Raw genomic sequence first — 12,108 nt, 5'->3', positions numbered from 1 at the left:
ATCTAAGCCATAAAATTAACATATCAGTGACACAAAGCATCTATTTTCTCTAACTTTTCCCTATAAAATTACTTTCTTGCTCTAGTTCTTTGTTAACTTCTTTTGGAACTTAGCCTTGCTTTAATTGGCATTATAATTAAAATAAACTTTTCACATTAGTCAGGTTGTGAAAGAAGATTCAGAACAAAGGGGGAAAATAAGAAGAAAGAAAAAAGTAAAAATAGTATGCATTGATAGGTATTCAGACTCATCTCAGTTCTTTCTCTGGATGTGGTCAGCATTTTCATCATGAGTCTTTAGGAATTGCATTATTGAGAAAGGCTAAGGCTACCACAGTTCATTGTCATATAGTGTTGCTGTTACTTTGTATAGTGTTCTATGATTCTATTTGCTTGATTCAGTATCAGTTTATGTAAATCTTTTCAGGTTTTTCTCAAATCAGCTTTTCTATTGTTTCTTATAGAACAATATTATTTCATTACATTCATATATCATAACTTGTTCAGCCATTCCCCTGATTATGGGCATTTTCTCAATTTCCAATTTTTTACCACCAGAAGGAGTTGCTATATTTTTGTTCATGTAAGTTCTTTTCCCTTTATTATGATCTCTTTGGGATATAGATTTAATAATGATATTGCTGGATCAAATGTAGTTTTATAGCTTTTTGGGCATACTTCTAAATTGTTCTTCAGAATGGTTGAATCATTTTACACCACCACCAGCAATGCATCAGTGTCCCAGTTTTCCCACATTTCCTCCAACATTTCTCACCATCTTTTCCTGTCATATTAGCCAATCTGATAGGTGTGAGGTGGTACTTCAGAATTGTTTTAATTTGTATTTCTTTAATCAGTGATTTAGACCATTTTTTTCATATGAGTATAGGTGGCTTTAATGTCTTCACCTGGAAACTGCCTGTTCATATCCTTTTTGGGGAATGTCTTGTGTTCTTATAAATTTGGTTCAATTCTCTATATATTTGAGAAATGAGGCCTTTATCAGAAACACTGTCTATAAGAATTGTTTCCCAACTTTTTGCTTTCCTTCTAATCTTGATTACATTAGATTTTTTGTGTTGTAAAATCTTTTAATTTAATGTAATCAAAATTATCCATTTTCCATCTTCTCTAACATTCTTTATGTCTTGTTTAATCATAAATTCTTCCCTTTTCCATAGACTGATGGTAAGCTTTTCCTTGCTCTTTTGAGTTGCTTATAGAATCACCTCTTATGTCTAAATCATGTGCCCATTTTGACCTCATCTTAGTATAGAGTATAAGGTGTTAATTTCTGCCTAGTTTCTGCCATACTATTCGTCAGTTTTCCCAGCAATTTTTGCCAGATAGTGCATTCTTACTCTAGAAGCTAGAATCTTTGGGTTTATTCACAGTCATAGACTATATTGTCTTGTGTACATAACCTATCCCACTGATCCTTTACTTGATTTTTTAGCCAGTACCACATGGTTTTGATGACTCCTTTTAGATCTGGTATAGCCCCTATTACTTTTGAGGATACTACAATTGTTTTCTCAATTTAATCCTCTATTTCATCTTATCCCCATAACCATCAGTTGCTAAGTCTTACTGATTATACTTCCATTATATTCCTTGTATGTAACATTCCTTCAGCTCAATTGCCTATTATCCTATTTTCCAGCCTTATTTCATACTATTCTCTGTTCATGGCTTTTATATTCCATTCATAGCTTGTCTCTGAACTTGACTCTTCTTTTCTGCCTCTGTATTTGCAACAAGTCATTTTCTGTTTCTAGAATGTACTTCTTTCTTATTTATACTTCTTAGAATCCTTTTATTCCATCAAGATTCATCAGTTATCCTTGTCCACAAAAATTTTCTTGACTTCCTATTACACCCTAAGTTGTTAATGCACTTTTCCTCTTGTTTTCCTTGTATACTTTATTTATATATATATATCTGTTGTATTCCCTTTGTAGGATATAGACTTTTGAAGAGTAAGAAGTGTTTTTTGGGTTTTGTTTTCATTTTACTGGAGTAGTACATAGTAGTAGAACTTTGTATGACTTCGTTTATTGAATTGAATTGAATTGAATTGAATGAGGCAGCATGGTATATTGGAAAACTCTGAACTGGAATTGAGAAACTTGTGTTCAAGTCCTTAGTCTGATACTTTACTTGCTGTGTGCCTTGACAAGTCACTTATCTCTCTTATCCTCAGTTTTCTCTTCAGTAAAAGGAGTATTATAATACTTAAATTGGCTACCTCAGAGGATTGCTTAATCTTAAAGTGCTATGGAAATGTACATTTTGAATACGATTCTAAGTTATTAGTCTGCTTTAAAAAAAAACTAATGGGTTTCTTTTTTTTTTTTTTTTTTTGGTAGGATTAATAAGAATGAACAATCCTGCAGCTGTTATGATGTCCCAGGGTGGAAGTGTATCTTCTTCCATGATAGCAGCTGGTGCTAACCCAGAGCTGCAGACTAGAGCACCTCGACCTGCTTCACAGTCAGGTAATTAACTCAAGTATCTGGCTAAAAGTCTATTGTAAAGTGAAAGATGGCATCAAGTATGTTACTCTCCAACTCTTTGTTGTGCTGAGCTCCTATCCACTTGTTTAGGTTAAAAGTGTGTTTAAAAGTAAAAAAAAAAAAAAGAAAAAATTAACCCAAAATGAGTGTATTATAGAGTCATATATTTAGAAGTATAAAGAACCATATAAGTCATGAATTTTTCCCATTAATTTTATGATGAGGCCCAGAGATACTCTGTATTTTTCTGGGAAAAGGGACACATATTTGTCATTTTGAAACATTGATTGAACATTTTTTAAGCCTTTGATAGATATGTTAGTAATTGATAAAATCCTGCAGCTCATCATTTCACAAATTTACTATTTCTATTTGAAAGAATAAATCGTTATTGATATGTATATCCCACTATATCCCTGCTCCCACCTCTTCCCAGAAAATCATCTCTTAGAATAAGAAATGCAAAAGAAAGAAGAAACAGTTCAGCAAGATTAATCAACTTATTAAAAAAGAGACATACATATATATTTAAAAAAAAGAGTTCCTTACCTATTGAATTTTATTTCTGTGTGTGTGATTTTGGACAAATCATTAAACTCCATGTCCCAGGCTATGGAATATAAGTCGTAGAGTAGGTCCCAAAATACCCTGATAAAGGGAATTTCCTTACTGGGAGTTCCTATGCCATTGAAATCACAATTCCATTGGAAAACAAACATGATTAGTGCTTAGACAAAGGCACTTGAAATGACATATGTGCTATCAAAGAGGAAATAGTCAGATTGGAAAAGATTTTAAGAAGTGGATGGACATCTGTGTAAAAAAATGTTTGTAGCAGCCTTTTTTGTAGTGGCAAGGAACTGGAAACTCTGTAGATGCCCATCATGCCCATAAATAAGTTATGGTTATGTGAATGTAATGGAATTTTATTGTTCTATAAGAAAAATTCAGCAGGATGATTTTAGAAAGGCCAGGAGAGATTTACATGAATTGTTGCTAAATGAAGGGAGTAGAAACAAAAGAACATCATACATGGCAACAAGAAGATTATGTGATGCTCAACCATGATGGGTGTGGCTCCTTTCAACAATGAGATGATTCAGGCCATTTCCAATAAACTAAACCACATAGTTGTAATGTACTTTTTCTGTTGTTTGCTTGCTCTTTTTTTTTCTTTCTCATTTTTTAAAATTTCTGATCTGATTTTTCTTGTGCAGCATAAATGTATAAATATATTTGGAAGAATTGTACATGGTTAACCTATATTGCATTATTTGCTGTCTGGGGGAGGGGGTGGGAGGAAGAGAGGGAGAAAAATTTGTAACACAAGATTTTGCAGAGGTTAGTGCTGAAAACTATCTTTGCATGTATTTTGAAAATTAAAAAAAAAAAAAAGAAATAGTGAACAAATAGATTTTCTGCTTAAGATAACAAGATCAGTGCTATCTAAAGGCAATGCCTTTTATTTGTGGTCTAGCTTAGGGATAGTAAACATTTCTTAAGTACATACTTTTTTTTTTCTTAATAGCTCTCATTTCCTTAAAATGACAGAAGTACTAAGGATAAAATGGGAGAAGGGCTTCTAAGATATCTCTGGGAATTATTCCTCTTAACAGATTCAAAGAATGTGAGGACATTATTTTAAAGTACTTCTTCTGTGCTAAGCATCTAGGATACAGATAGAAAAACCAAGATAGTACCTTCATTCAAGAAGCTTATATCCTATGAGGGGATATATAACACAGAGAAGGTTAGAACACAGATGGAAGGGTTTCTTATCCTTACTAGATTTGCTTTAGCAACAAAGCAGATGGTAATGCATCTTCTTTAATAGTATTTTCATTGACTAAGTTGTCTCCATTTCTAATATTGAATCATTTGACAGGGCTTTGGTGATAAGAACTTTCTCCAGTGTTTTGAAATTGTGGCTGCAGCACATGGAGAAGCAGTTGCTAGATCTTATCTCCACAAAAATTGGTTGTTTGAATGATAGTTGTGGGAATTGTGCTAGAAGCCTGGAAAATACTATTGCAACCATCGCATTTTACTAAGAAGGAATCAGATCCAATAAAATTTAGAAGCTTAACCATTTTTTCCCTGATATTTTTGATCTTTTGCTTATATAAGCATACTAGCAATTAGCTATTTTTGAGGGACCTTATTATTAGCTTGTGTTTATTCAAGATTGCAAAAATTCTTTACTTATAACAGTCCCCTGAAGTATAATATGGTGTTTTTTCCACTTTTACAGAGAAAGAAACAAGACTCTTTTTTTTTTTTAATTTAATTTTATTTAATAATAACTTTGTATTGACAGAATCCATGCCAGGATAATTTTTACACAGCATTATCCCTTGAAATCACTTATGTTTTGTTTTTTCCCCTTCCTCCCTCCCCCCCCCCCCCCCCAAGATGGCAAGCAGTCCTATATATGTTAAATATGTTGCAGTATATCCTAGATACAATACACTTTGCAGAACCGAACAGTTCTCCCGCTGCACAGGGAGAATTGGATTCAGAAGGTAAAAATAACTCAGGAAGAAAATCAAAAATCAAATAGTTCACATTCAAGAAACAAGACTCTTAAAGGTGAAGTGACTTACCCATAGATTCTAGTGAATTTTGGAGCCAAAATTTGAACTTTGGTTTTGTGACTCAGAGTCTAGTTCTCCTTCTGTTATTCCATCTTCACTATGATTTTATAGTCCTTTTGTAATTATTAGATTATTTCATTTCCTTAATCTTGTCAAGCAAAAACAAATCTTTTCCCTACTTGAAGATCATGTATCTTCATAGAATCTTAGAGAGGGAAGAAATATGAAAAGCTTTCTGTTCTGATCTAAAATCCCAGTAATAGCTAGGATATAGATTTTGAACTCTTTTTCTCATAGTTGTGCTTAGATAATGCTAGTGCCTTTATTTGGACCCCTTTGTAATCAATGACATCAGTTCCCAAATAGCTGGCCTAAATTAGGTGTGTAGATTGTGACTGTGAAACAGAGCAGAGCTAACTAGACAATAATAGGAATTGAATTTTGACTTCAATATGGAACTATGCTCTAAACTATCCTTAAAATCCACAGTCATCAGGGGGAAAAGCTTGATTATATTAACCCTTCTCGGTTCTTGAATTCTTTAGATTATGGAAGTAATTTATGTGAATTAATCATTTTCCTTTAGTGCTTAGTTCCTCTTCTATGGCAAGAAGTACTAACTTAAATTTTTTTTTCAAACAGAATTTTGCCTTCTACCTTTCCCACATTGAGAATTAAAATAAGTATCTAGGATATACTGCAACCCATTCAACATGAAAAGGACTGCTTGCCATCTGGGGGAAGGGGTGGAGGGAGGGAGGGGAAAAATTGGAACAGAAGTGAATGCAAGGGATAATGCTGTAAAAAATTACCCTGGCATGCATTCTATCAATAAAAAGTTATTAAAAAAAAAAAAAGAGAGAGAGAGAGAGAGAATTAAAATAAAATCCCTGTTACAAATTAATCAAGCAAAACAAATTTCCACATTGGCCATATTCTTATACACACACATATGCATATATGATCTTGTTAAGTAGAAAATCTATTTGTTCACCATTTCTTAAAGGCTTTCCCTACGTGTCCATTTTTCTCTTTTATACCATTAGCCACTTCAAGTGCCTTTGCCTAAGCACTGACCATGTTTGTTTTCCAGTGGATCTGTGATTTCAGGGAATTGCCAGTAAGGAAATTCCCTCTATCAGGGTACTTTGGGACCTGCTCTATTATTTAAATTCCATTACCCAGAAGTTTAATGATTTGCCCAGAGTCATACAGCTTTTATAAGTCAGAGGTAGAACTTGAACTCAGGCCTTCTGATTCCAGGGCTAAATGATCACCCACTGTGCCATGTCACTTCTTACACAAGTACTTTCAAATTGAAAATTTTGATTCTTTTAAAGCTATCAGTGAGCCTTTCCTTTAGATTCCATTCATTTCTTTAAACTTTGCAGAAAGTATTTAGCATGTGATTAAATAGGCACACTCTAATTTTTTTGTTTTTTTCATTTGATACTATATAATAAATACCTATATTTTCCTTTTTTTAAAAAATTGCTTTTATATAATTTTCTCTCTTTTTCTTCTTTCTATTGGCAAGGCAGTTGTGATTAAATAATTTGCCCAGGATCACACAGCTAGAAAGTTTTAAGTGTCTGAGGCTGAATTTGAATTCAAGTCCTCCAGACTTCAGGGCCAGTGCTTTATTCACTGTGCCCTCCAGCTGCCCCTTTTATGTAATTGTTTAACACGTCAAATACAATTGCCACTCTTTTGATGCAGTTTCTAATCTAGTTACATTAACATTAATTAAATGTTTATTATATGTCAGCCCCTGTGCTAAACACTGGGGATACAGAGAAAGGCAAAAAAAAGCTCTCAGGTAGCTGACAACCTATCGAGGGAGACAACATGCAAACAATTAGGTACAAACAAGGTATAGGCAAGATAAGTTGGAGGTTATCTAAGTGAGAAAGTACTAGCCTTAAAGTGACCAGGAAAATCTTCTTGCAGTGGAATTTTAGTCAGAATTTAAAGGAAACCAGAAGGCTGAGCATTCCAGGCCAGTGAAAACACCTAGAGTCGGGAAATGGTGTGCTGTATTGGAGGAGCAATAGTCAGGCCAGTGTCCCTGGTGGGTTGTAGAGGATATTGAGGAGAATAAAGTACAAGAAAAATACGAAAGATAGGAATAGGCCAAGTTATGAAGGGCTTTAAAAAGAACTGCACTTTAGAAAGATCTTTTTGAAAGTTGAGTGGAGGTTAGACTGGAGTGGAAGAAGACATGTGGCAGGGAGACCCACAGAAAGCTCATTTCAGTAGTGATGAAAACTTACATTATTGTGGTGGTGGGGTCAGAAAGGAGAAAGGAGCAAGTGGGAGAGATGTTTTGAATATGAGAGGAGAGGAGATAATAGAATGAGGAATTGTGAATGACACCTAAGTTGTAAGCCTGGTTGACTAGAAGGGTGGTAGTGTCCTTGATAGTAAGAGAGAAATTAGGAAGAGATGAGGGTTTTTGAAGAAAGATAATTCAATTTTGGACATGTTGTAAAAGATGTCTTTAGGATAAGACATCCTGTCCAAAATATACAATATGGCAACTGGCTTGGTGTCCAAAAAAAAAATCAAAAAGTAAATTGATCTGAGAACCATCTGCAGAGATGATAATTGACTTCATGAGGTTTATTGTATCATAAGAGATTCTCATATAGACTGAGGATCAGAAGTCCTGGGATTAATCTCACCTTTGGCAGTTAACATACAACTATGGACAGGTCACTTTTCTTTTTCAGCCTCTTTAAATTGGAGATAATAGTACTTAAGCTACTCTTAATAAGAGTTATGATAAGGAAAGTTTTTTTTTTTTAATTTTTTAAACCTTCAAATCTAAAAGTGATTTGTAAACCTTGTATTGAAAAGTGAGCTATTATTTTCAGTGGCATTAATTGAATCCTTCGTTGATTTTTCTTTAAAACAGATTCAGTGGATCCACTTCTCTCTGGGCTTCCTTTACAGCAACAGAGTCATTCTTCAGGGTCTTTGGCTCCTCAACTCCATCAAATGCAGCCTGTTCCCATTAACAGACAGATAAATCCACCTAATTTTCAGCAGCTTCAACAGCAGCAGCAGCAACAGCAACAGCAGCAGCAGCAGCAGCAGCAGCAGATGCAACCTAGACCTCCACAGCAACATCAGCAGCAGCAGCAGCCACAGGGTATTCGGCCTCCTTTTACTGCTCCCACTCAGGTGCCTGTGCCTCCTGGCTGGAACCAGTTGCCTTCTGGAGCTCTTCAGCCTCCACCAGCCCAGGGTGCTCTGGGCACATTGACAGCAAATCAAGGATGGAAAAAAGCCCCCCTTCCTGGTCCTATGCAGCAGCAGCTCCAGGCAAGACCATCTCTAGCCACAGTACAGACTCCTTCCCACCCTCCACCTCCATATCCCTTTGGAAGCCAGCAAGCCTCACAGTCCCATACAAACTTTCCTCCAATGAGCAACCCAGGTCAATTTACTGCTCCTCAAATGAAGAGCCTTCAAGGGGGACCTTCCCGAGTCCCTACACCACTTCAGCAGGCTCACCTAACGAACAAGTCTCCTGCTTCGTCTCCTTCCTCTTTTCAGCAGGGGTCTCCTGCATCATCTCCAACAGTTAATCAAACACAGCAGCAGATGGGACCAAGGCCACCTCAAAATAACCCTCTTCCCCAAGGATTTCAGCAGCCTGTCACTTCTCCTGGTCGAAATCCAATGGTTCAACAAGGAAATGTGCCACCCAACTTCATGGTGATGCAACAGCAAAATCAGGGTCCACAGAGTTTACATCCAGGTCTAGGAGGTGAGTTGTACTGAACATTTTTTTGTCATTCAATTTTTTAGAGAGAAAAATTGCTAGAACTTCATCTGGCTTTTTCAGTTGGCATGAGTAAAACTATAATGTAAGGATCTAATTCATATTTTACACTGCATGGTTAGTATTGTCACATTAACTTAGCCATTTTGGTGTATTATGATATCTTGGTAATTAAGCCAACCGTCTTTGTCCAAATGTAGGTAGTCTAATTTAGATGCATTTGTTTTGTTTTCTGAAATCCTTTGACTTGTTAGCTAAGAAAGTGTGTCAAGAAAAGCACATTTTAGAAATAATTCAATCACAAAATTGAAATGTTTTGTTTCTCCTCAAGTCAAAATAAAAAGATCAAGTATGGAATCTTAACAATAAATCTTGAGAGAAAAAGAGCTGCCACACTTTACAACCTATCTATTGATTTTAACATATTGTGGTTATTCAGTAGTTTTAATTCAGTATTCAGTTGTTTTTGATTCTTGTGACCCCATTTGGAGTTTTCTTGGCAGAGATAAGGAAACTGAGGCAAATGAGGTTAAGTGACTTGGCCAGGGTCACACAGCTAGGAAGTGTCTGAGGCTGGATTTGAACTTAGGAAGTTGAGTCTTCCTGATTCCAGACCCATCTCTCTATCGGACCACCTAGCTGTCCCGGCAGTACACCAACTACTGGTAAAAGTCTTTTGATAAATTTGGTAAAACTTTATTTAAATGCAAAAGATAAGTTCAGAGCACATTGACTTTCACAGTATTATAATGCAGATAGCTGCTCCTTAGAGAGGGAGCTCCACTAGTTATACCTAAAGGAGATTTATTTATTAATTTTTAAGGTATCTCGTATGAAGAAAAAGCAATGGAGCTTAATGTGTGAGAGGTAAAACAATTACCGTAAAACTTATCCATCTCCATGTTTATTATTATTTATTATTATTAATCATTTATCTAGTGCACAAGAATGTGCTTGGAGCTTTTCAGTAAGACATAGAAAGCACGATTATAATTGTCATCTGATAAACATGCTCAAAAAAAAGTCACTTCCCTACCCCCAAAATATTCCTTAAAGCTCTAGTACAGCATAGTAAAGGCATGTTCTCATAGTTTCTGGTGAACTTGAGTTGCTCATCGATCTTTTCACTGGCTTGCAATTTATTTTCTTGACATGGGCTATAGTTGTGGCTTTAATATTTGCATCTCTTGGAGAAAAGGGCCCTACCAAATTTATGTTTTCCAGAAGAAAAAAAATTCAACTCCAAACTTCAGCTCCCCAACATTCTGGACATTCTGATACAGATCATCAGCCACGTTTTATCTGGGTTCCATTCTACAGATTTGATTAATATGTTTTCAGGTACCATTGGATGGTGCAAGAAGACATGCTATAAATAGATGCATATTTGTATGCAAAAAGTATCTTCTGAGGAGAATGGGATTGAAAACATGGCATTTTTAAAGAGAGAAATATGTTTAATAAAAGTAAAATTGGAAAGATTTTTGAGTTAAATGCCTTCCATTGAGTCCTTGATGGGTTCACCTAGATGATATGACCATATCCAATCCTGTATTATTTACTCTCCTTCTAAATTCTCAGACATAAAACATTGTTAAAAAAGAGAAGCAAGATTTTAGCCACTTCATATTATAATGATTCTCTGTATCATATCCATCATAAGATGGAGCAGAGAACCTTAGAACAGGCTCGGTGATATTCTCCCTCATTTTGAAGCTTCTCTCTACCACCCATTTTAAAGAAACCAACACTAAAATATTTAAGGTGGGGTAAGGAGGGAGGGAGAAATATTGTGGAAGGAAATGTCATTTATCTCCTTTGATGGGATTGAAGCTACTTAACTATTTTTAACATCAGGATTCAACTGTTCATCCTGATATGTTGCATATCAACCTGTTCTCATGCCTTTTTTTTTTTTTTTTTTTTTTTTTTTTTTTTTTTGCATATTTCAAGGTTTAGCATGTTCCCTTGTTTCAGATGCTCCTTTGGGGTCTGTGCTGAGGAAATTCGGATTTTTCCGGATTTGGTAGGCTACAGAACAGTGTGAGCACATGAATCTACCTGTGCCAGTGAACTCTGGTCACTTCTAGGTAGCAGCTTGCCCTCTTTTCTTTGGCATGTTCTAATTATAAATTTAAAAATATTTTATTTTTATTTTTGACAATGCTCATGTAAGAGATTGTGTTGATTTTTTTTTAAATTTTATTTTATTTATTAATAACTTTATATTGACAGAATCCATGCCAGGATAATTTTTTACAACATTATTCCTTGCACTCGCTTCTGTTACGATTTTTCCCCTCCCTCCCTCCACCCCCTCCCCTAGTGTTGATTTTTTTAACCCATCTTTTCTGAACTTAATATAAAGATATAGCCAGTGATTTTTTTTTTTTTTAAAAAAAGTCTTAAGTAAGTGGATTCTTCATGCCGTTCATCCTTCCTTATTCATTCCATACTTGAGTAGAAGTGCAAATTTGCTAGGTAACTGCCTCACTCATTATTTTCTATTAAGGCATACCTAAACGGATCCCACCTGGCTTCTCGACAGGGCAGGCCAATCAGAATTTTTTGCAAGGCCAAGTGCCTTCAACAGCCTCTGGAACCCCTGGGAACACAGGAGCCCCTCAACTACAAGGAAACCAGAGTGTACAGCATACAGGTTTGTCTCTTCCCCTATATCTGTGGACAGGAGCTTTTCATCTTACTGATTTTATCTTTTTCTTATGTCAAATTTGAACAAAGGAGACTTGAGGCTGGTGGGGTAAATAAAACAGGCACAATTACTATCTTAAGATATCTTAAGAATTGTCATGTGGTAGAGGGATTACATTGTTTTCTTGTCCCCTAGAAGGTATGATTAGACCTCATAGATGGAGGTTAAAAAGAGGCAGATTTCAGCTACCTGTAAGGAAAAATTGCTTAACAGAGCTATTCACCAATGGTCTAGACTGCCTCAAGTGTCCCTATTGCTGGAGGTATTTAGACAGAGGCCAGATAAACCACTTGTCAGGGATATTAGAGAAAAAAAATCATCCATTAAGATAGAAGTTAAACTAATTGAGTTCTAAATCCTAGGATTATGTGATGAATAGATGTCTCAACAAATAGCATTGAAATAGGCTGTCTTGTTGGGAACAAGTTTGGGAAGCTAACAACTTTAGCTTTCAAATTAGTTAGGGAAGATTTACAAGAAAAAATCTCAGGTCAGT

General features: G+C 35.5%; 1 protein-coding gene across 1 annotated transcript in view; it reads left to right on the top strand.

The window, feature by feature from the left end:
• The window catches only part of NCOA6 (nuclear receptor coactivator 6), a 70,702-nt gene that overhangs the window by 34,604 nt on the left and 23,990 nt on the right, over positions 1–12,108 (top strand). Inside the window, 3 exon segments of the mRNA XM_051979164.1 lie at positions 2,369–2,497; positions 8,027–8,884; positions 11,412–11,558. Coding sequence (XP_051835124.1) covers positions 2,369–2,497; positions 8,027–8,884; positions 11,412–11,558 — 1,134 coding nt within the window.

This window comes from Antechinus flavipes, chromosome 2 (assembly GCF_016432865.1).
Source record: "Antechinus flavipes isolate AdamAnt ecotype Samford, QLD, Australia chromosome 2, AdamAnt_v2, whole genome shotgun sequence".
Classification (NCBI taxonomy): domain Eukaryota; kingdom Metazoa; phylum Chordata; class Mammalia; order Dasyuromorphia; family Dasyuridae; genus Antechinus; species Antechinus flavipes.
Note: the sequence above shows the minus strand (reverse complement) of the source record. Positions and strands in the feature narration are given on the sequence as shown.